Source organism: Microtus oregoni, unplaced genomic scaffold (genome assembly GCF_018167655.1).
Source record: "Microtus oregoni isolate MIOR12 unplaced genomic scaffold, Mior012 000004F_ref0000308, whole genome shotgun sequence".
Lineage (NCBI taxonomy): Eukaryota > Metazoa > Chordata > Mammalia > Rodentia > Cricetidae > Microtus > Microtus oregoni.
Window position 1 is genome coordinate 8,797,212 of NW_024543063.1, and position 24,811 is coordinate 8,822,022.

The following is a 24,811-nucleotide window of genomic DNA, read 5'->3' on the forward strand; positions in this document are numbered from 1 at the left end:
TTTTATTTCTCCATATCCTACTTGAGTTCATTCAGATACTGATGGACACTGTCATAACTAGGAACATATTTGGGAGAAACCGACAGTATTCATACATCACATGGTTTGACTGTCCAGCTAAAATAGATGCTATTTATTTATATCAAGACCTTCAACTAACTGCTTAGATAAATTTAATTTCCAACACAGAATTTACAAGTTTAAACAAAGGGGAACAAAGCACAGCTGTTCCATACAATGAGCACAGCTTTACACTACTAGGGAATTTAAACCCTATGCTTCTATAAATCATGCTTTTTTGTAAGCTTGGTTCCTTGTATGGCACAGCATGACGATGCAGAGGTTCCTCTGTTTTGTATTCTTGTGGAGGCCATCTTAGATTTAACTAGAATCTGATCTCCTTGATGGAGAATCTTGTGGGAAATTACTCAGCTCTATTCTAGAAACCCAAGGCCAAGATGTCCCAGCTAACTAATCTTAGCTTCTGTTAAACTGCTGTTTGTACAAACCTTCCCCTCCAGTTAACCACTTAGCTTCTGTTACACTGCTTACTTGTACAAAATCTTCCCTGCAGCTGCTGAGCAAGATACCAAGGTGTGGCTCGCTCTTGCCTTTAAAAACCCCTTACTCAGTTGGATAGTGGAGGCAGGCTCTTTAATCCCAACACTTGGGAGGCAGAGGCAGGTGGATCTCTGAGTTCAAGGCCAGCCTGGTCTACAGAGTGAATTCCAGAACAGCCAGAGCTACACAGAGAAACCCTGTATTGGGGGGGGGGGGGGGGGGGATACTCAATACTTACTGTGGAGTAAAAAGGGCAAAAAAAAACACCCTGCTCCTGACTAGATTTGAGACCTGGGCCAAAGAAAAATACCCTGACCCTGACTTGACCCCAGGACCAGGGCTTGAAATCCCACCAATCCCTAAGTACAAAATCTCACCAAACCCTAAGTTTGCCCTAGAATCAGACCACAAAAAGCCACCACTCCCAAGCCACCCTGAAAACCCATACCTCTCAAGAAACCCTATATAAGCTCTGTATCCTGTTCAGTTTGCTGCTGCTTCTCACCCTAGAAGCAGCCACCCTCCTAGATTCTTCCTTCCCAATAAATCTAGAGTAAGGTTTGTTGTGAGGTGTGACATTTTCACTGGAGTGGGACCCAGCTGTAATAACTGTTGCTGGCACTGGTGCAGAATGGAGCATAACAGAACTGTAACACTTCTGCTGGGGAAGCCTTCCCCTAGTGGAGCAGAGTTGTTACTAAGCAAAGCTGCAACACTTTCTATATAACACTTCACTGGATCTGAGCAGAGCTGTAACACTTCTCTGGAGCAGAGTGGATTAAAGCTGTAACAACTTCACTGGGGAAACCCTCCCCTGCCAGAGCAGAGTCACTATGCTTGCATTGGGGATCCTTTCCCTGGAGCAGGGCCATAAGTCGATACTTACAGTGACTTTGTGGTATTCCTCTGCTAAAGACCACCAGGATACCTTTTCATCTGAGCTGCAATGCTTACACTTACTCTAAAAACTTGGGTCCTGAATACCTGAGTTTAATCCCAGCTAGCTGGAATAAAGACTTCGAATTGCCTATAAACTGTGTCTTGGGTGGTCATTTCCACTGAGCTCCCCTTAATATTTTGGAGGCCCCAGTGAGATCTCCAGAAACTAGACTCCCAAGACTTAAGGGCAACAGTGACCCCAGGAACAGGGGAAGAACATGCTGGCTGGAGAAGACTCATAGGGAACAACCTGAAACATCCTGAGGCCCCAGAAAAATCCTAATTGACCATCATCAAGTGCTCCAGAGGCATCAAGTTGATACCCTCAAAGAGGGGGGAAATACAGTAAATCAAAGTCACCTCCAGAGGTAAGTTGGTCTGGAGGAGGCACCATCTGGTTAGGACACAAGAGGGGAAGCCAGAAATGATCTTAGATCCTATGTCCAGGATCCATGTGAAACATCACCAGACTCCCCTGGTCTGCTCAGGTATATGAATATTTGGTGATCACCCTAGGTTATCTTTACTATGTATCTCTCTGTATAACTGTGTCTCTCTGTGTGTTTCTGTCAGATCTAAAATGGAAGGGAGAGTGCAACCAAGAGTAGAGCTGCTATGGCACCCTGCTCACTCCCTTCCTGCTGGCAGCTAGCTGCTGCTGTTGCTATGGTTACACTGGTGTTCTGAGCAAGCCATCAGTTTCCCTGTAATAACAAATGGCTTTCTCTGATGTGAGACACCCCACATACACACCACTGCACACTCCCACAACCCCAGCTTAAGACCCGTGACCTCCTTCTGGGGACCAGAACCTTTTTGGCTTGGCTAAGTCACTCAGAAAAACCCAAACCTCCCTCTGCCAAAGGAAATTGACCTTCCCTGTTCTCCTGCTCTGGAGCACTAGTCTTTGGCTTGTTTAGTCTCTTGACTCTGCTCAAGATTCTGGGATCCTGGTTCTGTTCCCTGTGTGGAGGAAGGGTCCAGCCTCTCTCATGGGTGAGAGGGGGATGCCTTCAAAGAGGAGTGCATGCAGGGAAAAGGAAATAGTTTCCTGAGCAAAGTGCTTTTCTCTCTCTCTCTCTGCTTGCTCTAAGTAGCTGGTTTCACTAGGGAAGAGGGAAAAGCAGTTCCTCAAAGTAAGCAGGGGAGGAGGAGTGGAAGTTAAACTGCTTCCCTGTTCATGGTTTATGATGTTTCTTTATCTACCAGTGACTTGTATAATTGGAAGACTCAAAATCCTCTATTTCTTCAGAGAAATCACAGTCCCTCAGAGAAGCCACAGTCCCTTATCAGCCTGCTTTAAAGTAAGAGGGTGTTGGATGCTTTTTTTTTTTTTTTTTGCCATATATTGGGAAGATTAAAAGCAGCAAACAGAAAACCTACCAATGTATGCAAGGTAAGACAGGTTACTCAAGGACCTGATGAATTATCTGCTAGGGTTTTCTCTGTAAGACTAATCAAGTATTGACTCCCATAGACCCATATGCCACCAAAAAACAGTGAGCAACTAGTATGACCTTTGTCAAAGAAAAAAGTTTCAGAAATAAGAGTTTTGTGGGCAGGATTTCTCCAGCTCAGCAGTTAAGAGCACTGGATGATCTTCTAGAGGACACAGTTTAATTTCCCACACCCACAGGGCAGCTCATGACTGTTTGTACTCCAGCTCTAAGTGATTTGACACCTTCACCCAGACACAAATGCAGACAAAACACCAATGCACATAAAATAAAAATAGGTAAATCATGACAAAAAATAAGAGAGATTTGAAGAGATGAATAGTTTTCAACTTTTGGAACCTCCTCAGAAAGCTTACAACAGCCAAGATTCAACTAAAAACAGATAGGGAAAGAAATTGCCATGTGGTGATCACTGCCCTTAGGGAAACGGACAAGAGGAAAAAGGGGAAATAAACCAGGAGAAAGGGTTCAAAAACTCACTAATATTGTTTGATGAAACCCTGAGTGTGTAGATCTGTTGGAATTCAGACAACAATTATTACAAAGCAGCAGCCTTCTCTAGCTTCTAACACTGAGGATAAATGTAGACAGGTGACAGAAGCTCTTTTAGAAACCCTCCAAGCCCTGGGGTATGCAGTGTGAGCCAAGAAAGCTCAACTGTGAGTCCCTCAGATCACATTCCTAGGCTACCACCTAGAGGAAGACAAATAGACAATTTCCCATGACTGTATTTCAGCCATGCTGCAAATCTCTGCTCCCACACTGAAAAAAAAAAAAAAAATATATATATATATATATATATATATATATATATATGAGATTTTCTGGGGGCAGTTAGATACTGAAGGCTTTAGATAATGGAATTTACTGAAATATCAAAGCCCCTCTATGAGAGCACCAGGGGTACACACCTTTGGAATGAACTGACATTGAGCAGAAGACCTTCAAAGCCTTGAAAAAGATCCTGGTGTCTGTCTCAGCCTTGGCCCTCCCAGACATTACTACGCCATTCCACTTGTATGTGGATGAGACCAGTGGCATTGTCTTAAAGGGTCCTCATGCAAACTCTGGGACCCTGGAAAAAACCTATTTTTCCAAGAGATTTGACCCAGTTACAGCTGGATGGCTGCATATAAGGTCCACAGCTACCAACCCGCTGCTGGTAAAAGAAGCTGGCATTATCTGGTCCTGACAGCCTCACACTCTCTTGAGGCCCTTCCTCAGAGAGCACCAGAGAGATGTCTAACACCCAGATGACTCAATACCAAGCCCTGCTTCTCAATCAACACAGCATTTGGTTTGACAAGACATTGATGTGGGATTTCCCTCTGTATGTTGTGAATACGATTGGCTAACTAATAAAGAAAACTCTCTTGGGCCTGTGCAGGGAATAGAGGTAGGTGGAGAAAACTAAACTGAATGCTGGGAGAGAGAAGGGCAAAGTCGGAGAGAAGCCATGGAGCTGCCGGAGACAGACACTGGGAACTTTACCCAGTAAGCCACAGCCACATGGTGATATACAGATTAATAGAAACAGGTTAAGTTAATATGTAAGAGTTAGCCAATAAGAAGCTAGAGCTAATGGGCCAAGCAGTGATTTAATTAATACAGTTTCTGTGTGATTATTTAGAGGCTAAGCATTCGAGAACAAACAAGCAGCTCCCCTCCAACATCAACCCTCCTGTTCGATGATGACCCTATGGAACCCCTGAATCTTGAAGTGAATGACCTGATCTAGACCATCAGGGCTGATCTGACTAATGATTCCTCAGTGACACCAGACAAGGTATTATTTACAGATGAAGTAGTTTCATCCAAGACAAGATCAGGTATAAATCTTTATGCAGGGGAACCTCCGCTCAATGAGCTGAGCTTTAAGCTTTTCAAGCACTCCACTGGAGGAAAGACCAAGCCATCACCATATAACACTAACAGACAATAGGCTTTTGCCACAGCTCATGTTCATGGGACTCTATGTAAGGAAAGAGGATGTACTAACCCAAGCAGGAAAAGAAATCAAAAACAGAGAAGAAATCTTAGCCCTATCATTAGCTATCTGGTTACCCACGAGAGTGGCTGTTGTTCACTGCAAAGGACACCAAAAAGCAGATTCTCCAGAAGCCAGAGGCAACTGGCCACCCAGGAAGTGGCCTTAGAACCAGTGGGACCTCTTTAAGTCATGGTAGCCTTAACAAAGCCCAGCTTACCAGATCACCTGGAATGTACCCCAACCGAGATTGATTGAACAAAACAAGTACTGCCTATGATGGATAAACAAGAACAGTGGATGTTGCTGGATGGCAGACCATCCTTCTCTCAAATCTAGGAAGTCAACTGGTTATGGATCTCCACCAAGCCATCCACCTACGGGTCACGAAAACCGAACTCTCAGGATGCAATTATTATGGTCCAAATTTGGAAAACACAATTAAAACACCACTTATGGATGTGTTTTAGATGTGCTACCTGTGCTCAAGTAAACCCCAAAGGTGAAAGGAAGACCTTAGAAGCGATCCAGGCTCAAGGAAATGGGACTGGGAAAATTGAGTTTTGGACTCTATTGAAATCAGGCTATATTTTTGGCTATAAATATTTGTTTTGTAGACACTTTCTCAGGATGGAGGCCTACTTCATCAGAACACCAATAATTACTAAAAAATGATCTTCAAAAAATAATCCCTAAATTTGGACTGCTCCTAGCCTCAGGGTCAAACAATGGCCCAGCTTTCATGGCCAAAGTCTCTCAAAATTTGACAAAGGTGCTGGGCAGTGGTAGTACACACCTTTAATTCCAATACTCAGAAGGCAGAGGCAGGCTGATCTCTGTGAGTTCAATGCCAGTCTGGTCTACAGAGCTAGTTCCAGGATAGCTAAGGCTATACAAAGAAACCCTGTCTCAAAAAAAAAAAAATATCTGACAAAGGTATTAAATATTAATTAGAAATTACATTGTGTATACAGGCCACAGAGCTCAGGTCAGATAGAAAGGATGAATAGAACTCTTAAGGCAAGTGAGTATATTGATCCTGGAAAGCAGAAAAAAAAACTATTAACCATCACTCGTTTGCTCAGGATCTGATGTACTCCTTGCCTGGGGAGGAGCTTACTCCTTTGGGAATTATGCTGGGAGACCATCTCCCATCCCTCTCAAACTGCAAGAAATTCCCCAGGCAGAAATATCTAAATCATTCCCTTTTCAAGTCCTTGCAGACTTTGCAGGAAGCTCACCAGGCCACTGATTGAACCGTGGAGGGAATCCTGTCATCTCCTACCTCTGAACCACCATTAGTTTCAGCCAGGAGAGTTGGTTTGGATATAGAGGATCCCTGGCCAGACCTTGGAACCTATCTGATAGGACCCTATCTCCAGTTATTCTCAGCACCCCAACTGAAGCCAAATTAGTTGGTGGTATCCCTTGGAAGAAAAAAAAGAGAGCCATTGAAGATAAATGGACCATCACTTGGACTTCAGATCCCTTAAAAATAAGACTGGCCAGAGTTTACTATTCCAAGATGCACAATTCCCATCAGCCCCAAACCTGGATATGGGAACTCAGAAAAACCAGGGATGGGAAACCCTATCTTTCAAGTGAACCTCTGCTCTCTTATGTCCCTTCTAGGAGTGCAACAATATGGGTCTAGAGGAGGGAACAGGATCAGTAAATCAGATTGTGGGGAAGGCTACCTAGAAATGGGCCTTTGGGGATTACAGTTTTATGTGTGTCTTGCCAATGGTGAGCCGTTCTGCCAAGGACAAGGTCCCTGTGTCATTTCCTCAAACTACCTGGCTTGCTTGTATTAACAGTTTGGCTAAATGTGCCTCCCCTGACTCATTAGAAAGTTACACTCTTACCCTATGTATACATGTATGTTAACTCCCAGGTATATACACATAAGGGAGAAGAGGGGAGAACTCATATTGGCCTCGACTCAATAATAAAGGTGAAATATGCCAGTGCAACGGTGGTACCTTCAGTCTTAATTGTTAAAAACCAAAACATTAGAGAACTCAGTTCCCAGATAGTTCATTTAGTTCATTTAGAGAGTTCTCTTTCCAGGCTGGAGAGCTAAGTTGACTTCCTAACAGAGGTAGTCCTACCTTTTTATGAAACAACGAGGGTTTTGCATGGCCTTAAGAGAAACTTGCTGTTTCTATGCCAACCAATCAGGGATAATTAGGGAAAACCCTGCCATGGTCAGAGAAAGTGGAAAAAAAAAAAAGACATAGATCAGATAATTGGTGTAGGTCTCTGTTTACCTGGTCCCCACGGCTGACCATCTTATTGTCAGTATTAGCTGGACCATTGATTCTTATCTGATTCAACGAACTGTGGAACCCTGCATTTTCAACTGCATTGACAACTACATCAAAAAGAATAAACTCAGTTAAGCTACTGGTCCACAGGACCAACTATGCCCCATTAGAACAAGACAAGTCAGTAATTTGGTTCACGCTCATAGAACTAGTGGGGAATGTGACAAGGGAAAATAGTACCTAGGTTTCTCCATCTTGTATTCTTGCTAAGGCCATTTTAGGTTAAACTAGAATCTGATCTACATGATGGAGAGTCCCAAGGAAAATTATCCAACTCTATTCTAGGAAATTAAGGTCAAGATGCCTCAGCTAACTTAGCTTCTGTTAACTGCCTGCCTGTGCAAACCTTCTCTTTAACTTCTTATCTTTTGTTAAACTGCTTGCTTGTGCAAACCTCCCCCTGCAGATGTTAAGTGAGATACCAGAATGTGGTTTGGCCTTTAAAAACCCCTTACTCTAAACACTCAGCACTTGGGTCCTTAGAATACCTAAGTGTAGTCCTAGCCACATGGAATAAAGACTAAAATGGCTATAAACTCTGTCTGAGTGGTCATCTCTGGTGGGCTATAACTTGGATTCAGTCTGCTTTAATCTACCAGGTCTGGTTGTGTTTTAGAAAGTTCCAGAGAAGAGGATGAGGACAGGCCTCTCTCCATCTCCCACAAGTGTTGCCGGGGGCCACTTGTTCTTCCCAGCCGACCAGTTAGCATAGCCCCAAAATAACCACACAGAAACTGTATTAATTAAATCACTGCTTGGCTCATTAGTTCTAACTTCTTATTGGCTAATTCTTATATCTCAATTTAACCCCTTTCTATTAATCTGTATATAACCACATGGCAGTGGCTTACCGGGTAAAATTCCCAGCGTCTGTCTCTGGTGGATACATGGCATCTCTCTGATTCTGCTTTCTTCCTCCCAGAATTCAGTTCTGTCTTCCCTGCCTACCTAAGTTCTGCCCTTTCAACAGGCCCAAAGCAGTTTATTAACCAATTAAAGCAACACAAAGACAGAAGGCCCTCCTACACCACACAAGAGAAGCATACCACCCTCTATAACCACACTCAGAAGAACTCTCACTACTAGGCTCCATGCATCACTCAGGCCTTCACTGAAGGACAGTACCCTGTTCTCAAATATAAAATAACACATGTTCCTGTGAGAAAACAGTTTGTGTGAACTAAAAATGCTCCAAATTCACACACACACACACACACACACACACACACACACACAGGAGGGAAGCCCTAATGTCATCTTCCCTCTGAATACCGTTTGTCACATAGCTAAAATACATTCTGTAAACATGACTTTTTGCCTTGTTGTTTCCCAACAGCACAAAGCAGTGTCCCACTCAAGCCTTCCTCAATCGCCTGCAAAGCAGACTGTAGTAGGCCATGCCTGCTCTGGCTTGCTCTGTCATTCTGTCACTTTCCAGCTTGTGACTAGGACTAGTATGCCCTAGTATCCTCACAACCTTCACATGGTTATGAAGGTAAAATCAGCACACACACACATACATACACACAAAGAAAGAGTACATGAGTATGCACAGGTCAGCACTTAGTACCAGTCGGTTTTACCATTCACTCACTGACAATGAACTGGAGAAGTCTGATGAATTGCTTTTTAAGATTTGTTTTCTTTTTGATTTTATGTATGTTGGTGTCTGTATATGGGTTTGTGCATGAGTGCAGTGCCTGCAGATGACAGAAGTGTCAGATTTGTGTAAATAAAGGTTTCTCTGTTCTGCCCTGTCCCGCTGCCGCTTCTAAATAATCATTCAGAGGCTCAATATTAATTACAGAATATTTGGTCTATAATTCAGGTTTATTACTAACTAGTTCTTAATTTTAATTAACCCATTTCTATTCATCGGTGTATTGCCACATTACTGTGGCTTTTACCAGTGTACTGGCATCTTGTTTCTTGGGCAACTGGTTCACATCTCCCTCGACTCCACCTTCTCTCTTCCTGTATTCAGTTTGGCTTTTCTGCCTAGCTATATTCTGCCATGCTATAGGCCAAAGAAGCTTTTATTATCAACCAATGAGGGCAACATATATTCACAGCATACAGAAGGGTTATCCCACAGCACATCTGGAGCTAGAATTACAGGTGATTGTGAAGTAACTGATGTAAGTCCTGGGTACAATATGTACTCTTAACCTCAGTCATGTCTACAGCTCTTGACATGTTGTTACTGGTTTAAGACAAGGTCTCACTGTGGAAACCAAGGAGGCTTTGAACTCACAGAGACCTGCCTGCCTCTGTCTCCAAAGTGTGAAACTAAAGGTGCACACCACCACACATAGCTTGACATGGTACTTTAATGTGAGGCTTTTTGCAACTTTAGTTTGGTCTGGTTTGATAGTGGAGTTAGAGACTACAGCTTCACAGGTGCTGAGCATATACATACTTAACAGCCTTAACAACCCTGGGTTCTATTTGTCCAATCAAAGCATGAAAGCATCCAGCCAGACAGAAAGAAGACCAGTAGCACTCCCGATTCCCTTTGCTCAAAAGATTTTCATAAAGATTTCAAATGCAGACCAAAAGGGAAAATGTGGAGGGGTGCATGCCTAGGTCTAATGACATCAGTGTTATTTTAGACCTTATAAAGAGCTGTGCAAAGAGCTAAGTCAAGTGTATGCTCAGAGGGCTTGGAAGGGATGAAAGGAGACTTGCTTTTGAATGTTTTGACTGTTGAAAAAGTCTAACCATTAATCCTAGCACTTAGAACAAAGCAGGAGAATCACTAGTTCAAGGTCATCCTGAGCTACTTGGTGGATTCTAGATCTCGATCAAGACCCTGTCTCAACACCACCACCCAAAAAAAAAAAAAAAACCTTCACTAATGCAGTGTCACTCAGGAGGTGGAGGCAAGGAATCATCAGGAGTTGAGAGCCCAACTGAGCCACAGGGGGACCCTGTACAAACAAAAACAAAGCAAGGAAACAAAAATCTCCAAAAGTGTCAAGACAACAAATTCTTCCTAGAAGGCACTTTCACTGGGACACCTGCACTTGAGATTGCAGCTGGAGAGCTGTGACAACTGAACACCCCATGGACTTTACATCACACCAGATAAGAAAGACAACTCCAAACAGTCAGACTAAATATAAGAGCTAAAGCAATGAAACTTCAGAAGTCTATAGGACTGTATCGTCTTGACCTTGGGTTTGGTAATGGCTTCTTAAAATATAACACCAAAAGAACAAGCAACAAATGGGAGCGGGGAATGGAGAGTTCTCTAAAATTAAAACTTTTGTATCTGTAAATGATAGTACAGGCTTGGAACTCTAGCACTTGGTGGGCTGAAGCAGAGGATCGAGAACTTGAGGCCAGATGGTCTTAATAAGACTTAAAAAAGAGAAAAAGGGAAGGAGGGATCCTCTTCAATATTCCCATAAGTACAAAGTATCACTCATCAGGGAATCTGAGTCAAATTCAAACTGGAGGCAAGGGGATTCCTCCCCATCATGACCACTCTTCACCTGGGATGCAACAGTGCAGGGTGGTAGGAGACTGCTAAATACCCATAAATCGAGGACATAGTCTACAACAGACACTAGAAAAGGAACTGCACAGGTGAGGCTGCACAGCTAGAGACAGTCTGGGGGCATTCAGCATTTCTTCCAGCAGCTACTTACATGGTACTACTAACTAGTTAGTCAAAATAAAATAGAGACCATAGGTAGACTGAAGAGAATATATGCCATAAATCATGAGCATGACTATGAATTGAATTATTATACAAAATAGAAAACTGATTTAGAAAATTCATGCTGTTGGGTTGGAGTAGTGACTCAGGAGTAGACACTTTGCCAAACATGGGAGTAACATGGAATTCATCTGAGATTGGTTGGGAACAGAGAAAAGAAAAGGTTAGAGAGGAGAAAGGGAGGGAAGGCATGCACATGTGCTTCTCTTCATTAGTAAGATCCAGGAAGACACTACCTTTATTTAAAAAAATTAAATTAAGCAGTTTTCAAAGTACAGGGAACATCAAAATGAGAACAGGATGAAATTTAAAAAACAACAAGCTAAGATACAGGCAAAGATTAGAAAAAGAAGAAAAATTCATCACATGACATCAGAATTAAAATCCAACTTGAAGAGCTAATGCAGAAAATGTACAATACACAATGATATCAGCAGCAAAATTGAGGTTCCCTGAATATTGCAGGTTAAATCAAGAGAGATGAGATATAACCATGGACACAGTGGTCAGACCATCTGGCCTACGAAAAGTAAGAACTGTCCAAAATAATACAAGAGGATACAACAGGAGACCAAAGAGGACCTGCTAGGGAGAAGGTTGCGAGACTTTTTCAGGAAGGAAACTCAAGCCTAAACCTAATCCAGTGCATAAAGGGTAAGCAAAGGCCCACAAGCCTGAAGTACCAGGACCAACAGGCACTCCTGTCCTAGGCAGAGGAGGGAGATATACAATGTCACACTCTGCACACCTCCTCTGCTACAGGATGCACCTGTGTCCCATTTGCCACACAACTACAACTTTGAGGCTCTATCCTCAAGATGAAGCAGATGGTAATACAGCAAGCAGGTCTACAAAGACTACAGCTGGAACAGAGAGCTATCTCAGAAAAAAAAGAGATAATGAAAGCATCAAAATCAAAAACTGCCAACCTAGTCTACATAGCTGTTGGGAGCAGTGAGACCCCAGATCCTGAATTTCTTGTAATCCCCTGATCTGAGTGCCTACAGCTGCTCTGAGCACAAGACCTTCAGGAGTTCCTGATGGCAGGAGAGTGGTTTCTGGTGGGTTTGGCTGGGGCGCGGCATCTCTATATAATCTGCCCCTGAACACAATAAAGGGGGCATTCTTGGGGAATTCAAGGATGACCCGTGTCGCTGTCTCTCTATCTGTGTGTGTTTGTGTATTTTAACCTCCAGCCCCCTTGCCCGAAGCTCGCGAACTGGGTGCCAGCGCACAGAGCGCAGACACGGGGGCACGGTGCGCGGCACATAAGTTCCAAATGGTCTGGGCTACATAACAGAGATACCCTGTATTTAAAATAATAATAACAATAATAATAATCAACTGTCGGGTCAACAACATGGTTCAGTGGGTTAAAATGCTCATCCCTGGAACTTATAGTAGAAAGGAGAGTACCAACTACCAAAAGTTCTCTTATAGTTTATATGTACAAGTAAATACACAAATACACATAAAATATTAAATAAAAACTTTGATTAAAAATAGCTAGGTATGGTGACACACGCCTTTGATCTCAGTTCTTAGAAGACAGAGGCAGGCATATTACTGTGAATTCAAAGTCAGCCTGATCTATGTATGTAGTGAATTCCAGGCCAGCCAGAGATATACAGTGAGACCCTATCTCAAAATCAAAAATAATAAAAAATTAAAACAAAAATAATGACTTGCTAGATGTTGTGTCACATGCCTATACTCCCAGCATTTGGGAGACTAAGGCAGAAGGATCTTAATTTCAGGCCAGACTGGACTGTATACATAGTGACAACATAGGCAACAACAACATAATGCCAGGCGGTGGTGGCACTGGGATTAATCCCAGCACTCAGAAGGCAGAGGCAAGTAGATCTCTGAGTTCAAGGCCAGCCTGCTCTACAGAATGAGTTCAAAAACAGCCAGGACTACACAGAAAATCTGTCTCAAAAAAACAAACAAAACTACACAGAGAGAGAGAGAATGAGTGGCAGAACAGATGATTCAAGGATTCTCCATTTTATACACTCAGACAAGTATTATACTTAAAGGCTAAAAAGTATGTGTAAAAGCTGGAAAAGAGATGTTTGCACAATGCCTAGAAAGCACCACTCAGATAACTTACTAACTGAAAAGAACCCCATTTGTCTATGAAAACATCTAATGATGATAGTTCAGAGGGACAAGATGCCAGGACAGCTTCTGTGGAATGCATTACAGAGTTCAGTTTCTCCAAACACCAGCCTGAATCTTAAGGAGTCTCTGAGACCTCTCACTTCCAGGTTACAGGAAACATAGGATAAAAGAACAATGAGAAAAGACCCATAAGGAAACAATCAGACAGAGATCTTACAAGACAGTTAGTTGCCCTTACCTCTTAAGCATTTACTGTCATGGTGGGGAGAAAGGGAGGGAGGGAGCTGTTCTTGCTTAAGAAACTAGAGCCAAGATAATCAGCTCAATACATATACTAACTAGTACCTGTCCTATGAGGGAAGCCAAAAAGGCACTTGGATTCGGTCACGGAAATGTAAAAATTATCTCTATATCTGATGTTAGTGTATTGTGTTAGTATGTTTTAGGTACAAAGACCTGCTGTGATAGAGGAAAAGCTATGGTGTATTTATGAGGTACCTGCTGAGGTTTTCTGGGATGGCCTGCAGACCACTCTTCTGTTGAAACCAAGTCACTCACCTTTTCTAGCCTTCACTGAAGCTCCTCTTCTTCTCTCCCCACATTTCTTCCCTGCCCTCCCTCCTGTCTCTGAACATACTAATCCACTGTCACCCTCACCTGTCTCTGGGCTGGGATAAACCATCCCCATAGCTGCTACACGGTGATTTGGGGCAGGGTGGAAAGGAGGGAAAAGTTTAATCCAGTATAACACACAGGGGTGAGGATGATCAAAACAAAACCCCCAGTTGGTCCTTATTCACTTATGGCATCTGCCTTAGAAAAGGGCCTCATTGCCTCATGAGAGTCATCAACCTCTTCCAACAGAGTCCTCTCTTAAGATGCTCTCAAACCCAGCTAATTGTATCCACCCTGGTACAGGCTGCCATCATCCCTACCTGTGGGGATTGGCAGCATCTTGTCAAGTAACCACATCCAGAGCCATCTTATCAATTTGGATCCTATTAACAGACTTCTTACCTCTTAATGAACACAGCTCTCCAGCCTCCTTTCACCTGTACCTATAACTGCTTTTAGCTGATTTCCTCAGTTCCCCCCTGCCACAGTACTTGTACATACTCTTCTTTTTTAAACAAAGTATTCTATTTTCTTTGGATTCAGTGTGTTGTCTTTGAATTTCATGCCTTTCCAACATGTCTTCTTTTCTAGTGCCTACAGTAATTGATGGAAATTTTCTCTAGATGTGACTCCAACTACATCCTACTCGATGTTGTGCTTGCTTTGTTTGGCTGGTTGGTTGGTTCAGTTGATTTGGGTTTGTTTTTTTGTTGGCTGTTGATTGGTTGGATAATTGGTTGGTTGGTTGTTGGTTCTTTGGTAATTGGGTGGGTGGTTGGTAGTTCATTAGTTATTGATTAGTTGGTTGGTGGTTGGTTGGTTGCTTGCTTGTTGGCTGTTGGTTGGTAGTTGGTTGTTGGTTGGTAGCTGGGGAGTTAGTTGTGTGGCTGGTTGTTGATTGGTTGGTGGTTAGTGGTTGGTGGTTGGTTGGTTGGTTGGTTGGTTGGAGGTTAGTTGGTAGCTGGTTGTTGTTTGCTTGTTGGCTGTTTGGTTGACTTGTTTGACTGGCTGGTTGTTTATTGTTTGGTTGTTTAGTTGTCAGTGTTTGGGGCTTTTATTTAAGAGAAAGGGTTTTAGCCTGTAGCCCCACCTGTCCTCACACTTATCCTCAGCCTCCTAAGTGCTGGAATTAGAGATACATACATATTTTTTGCTATCATTCAACTCAAAAAGTATTTCTAGCTTTCTTTGGCCCACAAATTACTTAGAAATAGACTCCTAAATCTCCAAATGCACTCTTGGGATTTTCTTTGTCTTATTTAATTCCTCTGTTATCAGAAAACATATTCTGTACAGTTGCATTCCTGTGAACATTGCTGAAACTTGCCTTGTAATCAGGCCATGAGGAATTCTGGCAAATGTGTCTATACATTTGAGAATTAAATTCTGTGGTTGTCATATTGTTGGGTTCTGCTACATCCTTACATTCTTTTTCTTTACAGTTTCCTTACATTCTGCTTTGTCCTAACACCACCTGAGACACATATTAAATTGCTCCACTATGAAGCTGTGTATGGTGATGCACACCTGTAATCCCAGCACTCAGGAGATTGAGGCAGGAAGACTGCTGTGAATTTGAGGCCAACAAGAGCCTTGTAACAAGACACTGCCTCAAAAAAAGTAAATCCTGCTGTGACTTAAGGGAGGAAGAGGGTATTGCTTTGTTTTGTTTTGTAACAAGGTCTCAAGTATCCCAGGCTAGCCTCAAACTTGCAGCAGAGAGTGAAGCAGAGGGTGACCTTAAACTTCTGACCCTCCCACCTCTCCTAGGAATGCTAAGGGTTGTGTGCTGCCAGACTGTGGACATTTGAGATTCCTGTTATACTTGTGTGAGTTTTTCTTTTACATAGTTTGAGGTGGTATTATTACATACTTACAAATTTCTTACAAGTTTTTAATTATTGAACCTGAAATCTTATTTAAGCTCATTTATCAGTATTATACCTTTATATATAACTTTGGCCTTGGCCTACTTTATTGGATATTAAAGCTAATACATCAATTTTCTTTTGGTTAGTCTTTACATTACTTTCCCCACTGCTTTATTTTTAATCTCTTACATCTGCATTTTAAATGTGTCATTTTAAATAGCTTAGGTAAGTTTAGTTTACATACTCTCTCTTAGCTAGAACTTAAATCCACTTACATATATATGGTGCTGGACTAAAACCCAGGACTTCATGCATGCTAGGCAAATGAGTACGTACTCTACTTCTGTGCTACATTCCCCTAACTTAAGCCAAGCTTATGGCTACACTAAGACTTTAGAATCCTTACTGTTTGCTTCCCTTTTGTCTCACTTGTTGAGCATCCATTTTTGTCTCTTTTCTTGCCTTCTTCTCTAGAGTTTATTATATCATTTCTGTTAAGTTTCAAACACAGCAAAATGCCTATTTAACAAATTAAAGTGGGCCTCCAGATTCCCCCAGCAACCCGCAGTCCCTACCTGTTACAGAGTATGGCTGGCATACACCATCCTCTATCCTGAATTCTACAGTCCAGAGGCTTGGCTGCCCTTTCCCCAGAGGCTCTTCCCTATGTAATCTAGACATTTTGGTTACCCACCCCTTTTGTATCTTTGGCCTCCAGACTGCTACACTTTGTTCCCTTCTTTCTCCTCTCCCTTCCACTCCCTCTCTCCACAGGGCCCAGCTCAGTCTGGTCATGTCCACTGCGGACTCTCTCAGATGTCCCTGTCTCTACCTATGCTCTCCCTTTTATCTACAATAAACTTTCTTCTCTACCATACTTAGGAGCAGTTATATCCTTTCCTTTCCTTTTTTTTTTTCTCTCTCTTTTTTTTCCATTCAGTTTCCCGGTCCTTGATTTATAGCATCACACAATCCACAGCTATTTTAGAGCTACTACACAGATTAGGACTCATATCCTTAACTAGTTTAACATTAAATAGCTTTTTAAAATAGCTTTACCGTTTACCTTTCTTTCATGACATTATTGTATTTAATCTATACATGTTTTAAACCCAAAGACAAAGTTACTATCCACATCTATTTATTTGGACAGGGGGATGCTTGTGCTGTGGTAACAAGAGGTGGTCAGAGGACAACTTTCTGGAGTTGGTTCTCTCTTTCACGGTGTGAGCTTGGGGACTGAACTCAGGGCACTGGATTTAGTGGCAAGTCCCTTTACCCTCTTAGTCATCTCACCCATCACCAGATTTTACATTCTTCATGTCCTCAGGTTTCCTTGTAGCTGCTTCCTTTGGAGCTATGTTCTGGGCCACTGCAGTTTCTTAGGTATATCTACTCCTCCACTGACTACTTAGTTTTGTTTATAACAATCTTTAGTCTTAGAACCTTCATTTGACTGTTGGGTATAATTTCAGATTGTCTGAAAATTCTAATGGTCCTTTATCTGCTTGAACATAAGTATAAAGGCAATGTCCATAACAAATTTTAAAGGCAATGTCCATCTGTCTTGATAGTTGGCCATCTGTTGGTTTGGGTTTAGAGTTTTTTGTTTGGTTTTATTTTAGTTTTTTGTTGTTGTTGTTGTTTTGGTTTTTCAAGACAGGGTTTCTCTGTGTATTCCTGGATATCCTGTAATTGAATCTATAGACCAAGCTGACCTTGAACTCAGAGGTGCACCTGCCTCTGCCTCCTGAGTGCTGGAATTAAAAGTGTGCACCACCGATGCCCAGCTATTTTTATTAGTGTGTGTGTGTGTGTGTGTGTGCGCGCGCGCGCACGCGCGCGCGCGAGCACGCATGCAGGTGCCTGTAATTCTTGGAGCTAACTTACAGGCAGTTGGTGGTGTCCAACATAAGTGCTAGGAACTGAACTTGAGTCTTCTCCAGAAAAAGAATGTGTTCTTAACTGCTGAGTTATCCTTCTAGCCTGCTTCTCTCAAGCCCTGACTCCCTGATCTGCCTCTATAGCTGGCTGGCTGCTGGCTTATCTCAAAAGCCCTTTCTCCTGTGTGTCACCTTTTTATTATGAGTTTAAAAACTGACAGGCACACCAGGCAGTGGTGGTGCACACCTTTAATCCAACACTTGGGAGGCAGATGCAAGCAGCAGATCTCTGTGAGTTCGAGGCTAGCCTGGTCTACAAGAGTTAGTTCCAGGACAGGCTCCATAGCTACAGAGAAACCCTGTCTTGAAAAACCAAAACCAAAACCAATAAATAAATAAATACCTGACAGGCACAACATACAACATCCTGGAGGTGCTTCTCTGAGGAATCTCAGTCCCTGGCATTCTAGCATAGTTTTGACTTCATGGGACTATGCAATTTCAAACAAGCCTTCAGCCCTTCCATGGTGTTGCTTCTACTTCATAACATTCCTCAGAAGTGGTTTTTGAGAGTCTGAACTTAAATGGTGAAGTCCATCCAGGACTCCTGCCTTTTAGCCAAATCTGACACTTCAGCCTTCCAGAGGCACTCCACAACAGAACTCAGACTCCCAGCCCCTTCGGTGTCAGCCCCAGGATACCCTGTGTCTAACATCCTGGACCTCTGGAACCAAGCCCCACAGCCTGCAAGGCTGAAACATGGAAAATTTATTGTCACAGTGCTGGAGTCTAGGTCTGAAATGCAGGGTTCAGCAGAGCCACCCTCCTCTGCTGGTTCCAGCGGAGATTCCAAGCATGACTCCTCTAGTTCCCACGACACTGTTGAGTTTGTGGCTGTGACAGTGACAGTATCCAGCTGGGGTTTTCCTCCAATTATTTATTTATGTGTGTAGTGGAGGGGGTTGCATGCTACAGTGCATGTGTGGAAGACAAAGGACAATCCTGTGGAGTTGGCTCTTTGCTTCAACCTTTAGGTGGGTTCTAGGGATCAAACAGGCTTCTGGGCTTACGAGGCAAATGCCTTATTTGCTGAGCCATCTTGCTAGCACCAGTAGCTAGCTATTTATACATGACTTCTTCCTCTGGGTCTTTGGATCCAAAGTTCCTCTTATTAAGATACCAGATATCAAAGTTCATCCTAAATTCAAGATCTTTAGCTAACTGCAAAGACTCAATAAGATCATATCTGAGGTTGGGCTAGATTGTATTTTGGGGAACCACTATACCTACTACAGATCCCAGTACTAATTCCAAAGACAAATACAATACAAATGTCACATTCACATTTATCAAGCACCCTGCTCCTCCTCAGAGTCTAACCAGTATCTTACATCCGGCACTGCAACTTAGCATTGCACTCACCAATGTGGCTCAAGCAGATGTAGGCAGCTCTCCCTGTGTTCAGGTTAGTCTCACCCTCATCTCTTTTCAAAGCACTGTGGCCTCATTAACATCATCTCTTCTGATTAACTTTATAGCTGGACTTCTGACTTACCTCTGACTAGACTCCTGGCTTACCTCTCTGAAATTTAATGCTGATCAAGAGGGTAGCAAGTGCCTGGCACAACACTTGACATGTCAAGACCTGAAGACCTTACTAAGACTAACCTGAACAGCTTTGTATAGCAGCTATTGTTTTCTGGGTTTGAACTGATGGGAGGGTTTTTCCTTCTAGGGGTTGCTGGTCTAGTGGAGAGATGACTCCAGTACATGTGACATTATTATATAGTAAATGCTGTGGAAGATTTGAACATTTATAGGGCCAGAAGCATCAGTCACTCAATGATACAGCACTTGCCTAGCCCACATGAGGCCCTGGCTTCATCTCTAGCACAGGAAAAAAAAAAATGAAAGAAAAAAATCTTACACTACTTCACACCTACAAGAACAGCTATAATAAACAAAAGGTAAGCATGACTAAGGATGCAGAGACCTGGAGCCTCCTCCTCACACACAACACTGTTGAAAATGTAAAATGGTGCAACCACTCTAAGACATCCCAGAAGTTCCTCAAAGCAGTTCCTCAAAAGGTTAAACAGTGTTTCCATATGGCCCAAAAATTCTACTCCTAGGTATATACCCACGAGAAATGAGGGCATGTCTGCACAAAACAAAAGGACATGCATGCAAATGTTCATAGGGGTGTTTCTGAAAGGTCAAAAAGCAGAAGTAACCCTACTATCCATTCATTTATAAGTGTATAAGATGAAGCATATTTTTGTTGTGGAATATTAAGTAATAAACAGATATAGTACTGACACATACTATAACTTGGAGGAATCCTGAAAGTACACTGAATATAAGTACAATGATATGTATGAGTACCCTAATAAAGCCCATCACTTTATATGCTAACTTTAAAAAAATTAAATAGCTGAATGAAACAAAACACAAAAGAAAACATACTAAATGAGTCTAGTTCTAAAAAATAAGCAGAATGGAGAAGCACAGAGACAGCAAGAACATGAGTAGTTGCCTAGGGTTAGGAGAGCTGAGAGGAAACGGGTGGGTGATGAAAATGTTCTAAAATTGGCTGTGGTGACAGTTGCACAACTGTGAATATACTAACAGCCACCCAACTATACAGTCTCTCTTTTGTTTCTTAAGACGGGATCTTGTTAACATAGCCCCTTCTGCCTCAACCTCCAGAGCACATGGGATTACAGACATGTGCCACTACACTCAGCTGATCCGTACTTACATGAGTAAATCGAATGACATGTGAGTTATCTTCCCCACCCCCGACCCCTTTTCTAAAACAGAGTCTTGTACTCCAGGCTGGTTTCCAAGGATGGCCCTAAACTCCTGATTCTCCAGCCCCCATCTCCAATGACTAGGATTCAGGCATGCCCCATCACACCTGGTTTATTTGGTACAGGGCTTTCACCTGTAGGTGAGCATTCTACCCAACTTCCCAGCCACAGTTGTTTCATAAACCTGAGTTTTTCAAGTCTTTTAAACTTGAGGGCTGGGGATATATAGCTCAGTTGGTAGGCAGATTATCTAGTATTGAGGCCCTGAATTCAATTTCCAGAACTGCAAAACTAAGAGTGGTAGGCGTGTGACAATGAGGTAGGACAAAAGGACAGAAGTTCAAGGTCATCCTCAATGATGTAGACAGTTCAAGGCTAGCCTGGACTACATGAGACCCTGTCCCTTCAAACAGTAAAATAAGAAATAAAACTTGAACCCTTTACTTAATTTCTACTAACTTTCATTTCACAAAGGAAAAAATAAGCTTTATACTTGAAATCAGAAACATAAACATTTCTTTGGGGTGTTTATGCCTTTAATCCCAGCACTTGGAGGCAGAGGAAGGCAAATATCTGAGTTTGAGACCAACTTGGTCTACAAACCGAGTTCCAGGACAGCCAAGGCTACAAAGAGAAACCCTAGCTCAAAAAAGAAAAGAAGATATCAAACATTCCTATATCCAAATTTTTAAAAAAGTTAACTTTTTAAAAACATAACAAAATTCTATCTTAAATAATAGCTTATTTACTCAAATTTCAAAATATGCTCCCAAGTGCTTATAAGCTCACTGCTCAATGCACTAATTACCTGTTTTCTCTTTCCACCCTAGCTATGTGGTCCTGGAGTCATTATTGTGTATTGTGCGCAGAAAACAACAAAAGAAGTCATGTGTTTTCTAGGAGCAGATTCAAATGCAAAGAATTCAAACAAACAAAATCAATCAAACATGTCATAAATAGTCATCCCAAATCTACACACGTCAAATTTTCAGGAGAAGCTTAGAGGAAAACGTTCAAAACTCCTTATGACCAGGAGATGTATGAGGAGATTGGTAAGGCTTCTTTCTCTGCAGGACTGCCATAGGGTCTTGCTTCTCAAAGCATACTTCCTGGACAGCAGTATCAATGACTTTAGAAGCCTGCTAAAAATACACATTCTAAGGCCCCAGTCAGTCCTCCACCCAGCATCAGGGAGTTAACAGTTTACACTAAAATCAGAAGACCACTACCGATTTTCCCCTAAATGCAGATGGCTAGAGGCTGCAGTAGACTAATGTTTGGAAAGCCTGTCATACATACAGCTCTGATTCGGGGCCAGCTGGTCCTCCGATCCATCTCTGGTTCTTCTGATGTGTTTCAAATTGCAGAGGAAGTGACCTTTACAGGCAGGATGCCCAGGCAGAAGGAGGTTAGTATACGTGTAGTGACAGCTCTATCCTCCCTGAGCTCTGTCAGGTGAGACTCCACAATTCCAGTTTCTAGAGGAGACCCACTGCCTCTGTGGTCTCCTCCCTTAGACCTTTGTCCCTCCACTGTGGTAGCAGTGACTTCCTGGATGTTACTTCATTTCCCAATTGCCTCACTGACTATAGCTTTCACGCTCTGTTCTCTAGCACCTGTGTCACGGCTCCCCTGAACTGAACCCCTCTGGTCAAACAGTGAGAGAGGGTATTGAGCACATCATTTGGAAGCTTGCACTATGTACCACACACATATACAAAAAAAAAAAATTGTGAATGGCGTCTCTGCTACAAAAGGGAGTTATTGCACACACTGTAAACCTCACAATTCCCACATCCTGACAAGCTCTAGCAACCCAGAAGGAAAATCAGCCCTGAGCTATCTGTACAGCAGATGTGAACGTATTCTGAACACAAGTCCTCGGGATGTATTTTTAACACAATAACCACCACTCCCCCCACCAACCAGAACAGCTGGTAAAGCAGCTTTTGTTTTCATCCTGAGGAAGTAAAATCCTGACCAATAAAATGCTGGACTCACTTGAAGCTCAGAGGAGTCCATCCTCTCCACCATGATCTTGGCCTTCATTCCATCACTTTATTCAATCACAGAATCTGATCTGCCTCACACCAGTACCTATCTTAAGGTCCAAGCACTAGGAAAGGGCATTCCTATTGGTATCAGGGCTCCCTACACATGTTCCTGGGGCACATCCGCTCATTACTCCCAGGCCTAGAATGGCCTTCACTGGTGCTTTCTCTGGCTGGGCCTTCACACCTGGCCCTGGATGATCTTTCCTGCCTCTTCCACTCAACCTGAGCCACTGACCATTTCCAGGTGTGCCCAAACTTTCAGATGCAACGTTCAAATTTTCCACAGCAACTACTATATTATAACATAACAAGAATAGGGGTCCTCTCCCTGACAAGTAACCCTTAGATGAAGAAATTGCTTCCCATCAGTGAGATCCTCATCAAGGTTCAAACCCAGACCCGTGTTTTACTATTTCTGCCACCCTGGGCAAGTCACTTAACTGCTCCACTTCAGTCCCTAACCCATTAGGGCACAATGAGGAATACTAGTTACCACCAACTCTAAACAAATTAGCCCAAGTACCCAAAGCTAACCCAAGAGAAACCGGAGAATCTCGTTACATACAATTGCTCTATCATCACCGGGGCTGTTCGTGTTATAGTCAGAATAGCACAGGTGTTCGATCCCACGTGCAGAATGACTGGGGCACCTCACACAACAGGGTAACGCGGCAGCAACTAAATGTGCCCCCCCACCCCCAATCGCAAGTATCGGAGGCTGACAGATGATAAAGCAAGAAATGGCTCTCCCAGTAAACTAACTGGCCCGCGGAGGAAAAGCGCACTGCAGCAGGATGAGCAAGCCCGTGCCAGCCGGAACTGCCAGGGATGCCCCACGGTGGCAACCTGCTCTCCGCCACCTGTCCAGCCACCTGCCTGAGGAAGCCCTTCCAACCAGGAGGGCTCACCTCGGCAAGAAACCATACGCGGCTTTCAAGAGGGGCAAGGAAGGGAAAGCAAAGGGTGCAACTTTATTCTTCGGGAAAGAAAACAAAAAGGCATGCGTCTCTCGCACTGCAACCCGAGCGGCTAGAGTTCTCCGCGGAGACTTCTGTGCCCAGCGGCTGAGGAGTCCCCGGCTTTCCCGAGGAGGGAGGGGGAAGCGGCCACTACACGCGCATCCCTGCCCTTTCGGGACCTGGGGGGAGGGGGGGGAGTTGAGGACCACGCAGCCGGGTGGGCACTGGAGGGTAAGGCCAAAACAGGTGAGTACGGGAAGCAGAGCCCAGTTCTCAGACGTACAGACCCCCCCGGGCCTTGGGGAGAGGGCGCCTGGGGTCCCCGGAGCGACACAGCAGCACGCCGGGCCTCAGTCTCGTCAGCGGCGGCGCCCACCTGCGCCCAGTCCCCGCAGCCCCGTCCCCGCGGCCCGGTCCCCGCGGCCCGTTAGGCGGTAGCGCACTCGGCCCGGCGGCAGTGATCGCGGGACCTCGGCCGGGCTGGGCCTGGGCGGCTGCTCGCACACGGTCACGGGCCTCGGCAGGGACCGCGGCGTGAGGGGCGCGCGCCCGGCCGACGCCGCGGGCTCACCTTCTGCCGGATCTGGCCCGACGTGGACACCTTACGGATAAGCTTCTGTGGGGAGCCGGGCTCAGCCTCGGGTTCGCTGTCGGACGACTCCTCAGGCGGCGGCGGCGGAGGAGGCTGAGGCGGACCCGCCGGAGGGGCGCCCGCCGCCGCCGCCATGCTGCCCGGCCAGCGCGCGCGCCACGGGGGGGGCGGGGCGGGATGGGATGGGCCAAGCGCCCGGGGCGGGGCCTGAAGTGGGGCGGGGCCTAGAGACCGGCGCCCCACCCCACCGCGCCCCCATAGGCAGTGGGCGCAGACGCAGGCTTGTCCAGTCGTGGTTGTTTCTGCCTGAACCACCTCTTTCCTTCTTCTGTTGTCTGTCGTTTTCTTCTTGGAATACATTTCTGTTTCTTCTTTCTAAGTACACTTTGCTTTTTTCACTCCCGAGTAAGTGACCTCTAGGAGGCTGCTGTACTATGTTGGTGAAACAGTTTGCAGAGTGGATGCGTGTATACATGTCCACTGGGAGGGAGAGAAGACAGAACTTCTGTTAAGGCCACTGTAAAGGAGAGATGGAGAAAGTAAACTGGGCTTCTCCCTAACCAGGGACTATGTTCTAGGTGGAGGCCAGACCTGTGCTGTGGCTTAGAGGAAAGAAAATGGCATTAAGATAAAAACCTGGAGAGCTTGTGGGGTGAAATGAGGCTTTGAGGACCAGATTGGGGGGGGGGGGGGGGGACTGGTCTTTTCTGCTGAGGCCTGAGGGCAGCAAGTAGCTAGGGGAGAAGGGGGCAGAAGGGGAGAGTTAAGCTGGTCCTGGCTGGGTCACAAAGCTGGGAGCTATGATCCAGGCTTTGAAGTATTGAGGCAAGTAGCCACCCTGAATTACTGGGTGGGGCTGAGAGATAGAAAAGGGAACTGAGATTCATAAGGAGTGATGGGGC

General features: G+C 44.1%; 1 protein-coding gene across 2 annotated transcripts in view; it reads right to left on the reverse strand.

Moving 5' to 3' along the window:
- Positions 1-24,073, reverse strand: part of Dgkd (diacylglycerol kinase delta) — a 106,714-nt gene extending 82,641 nt beyond the window's left edge. For both annotated transcript variants that reach the window (XM_041649810.1, XM_041649809.1), the window contains exon 1: positions 23,889-24,073. In XM_041649810.1, the coding sequence (XP_041505744.1) occupies positions 23,889-24,044 (156 nt within the window). In that variant the 5' untranslated portion in view covers positions 24,045-24,073. The remainder of the gene's footprint in view (positions 1-23,888) is intronic.
- Between the last annotated feature and the right edge of the window lie 738 nt (positions 24,074-24,811).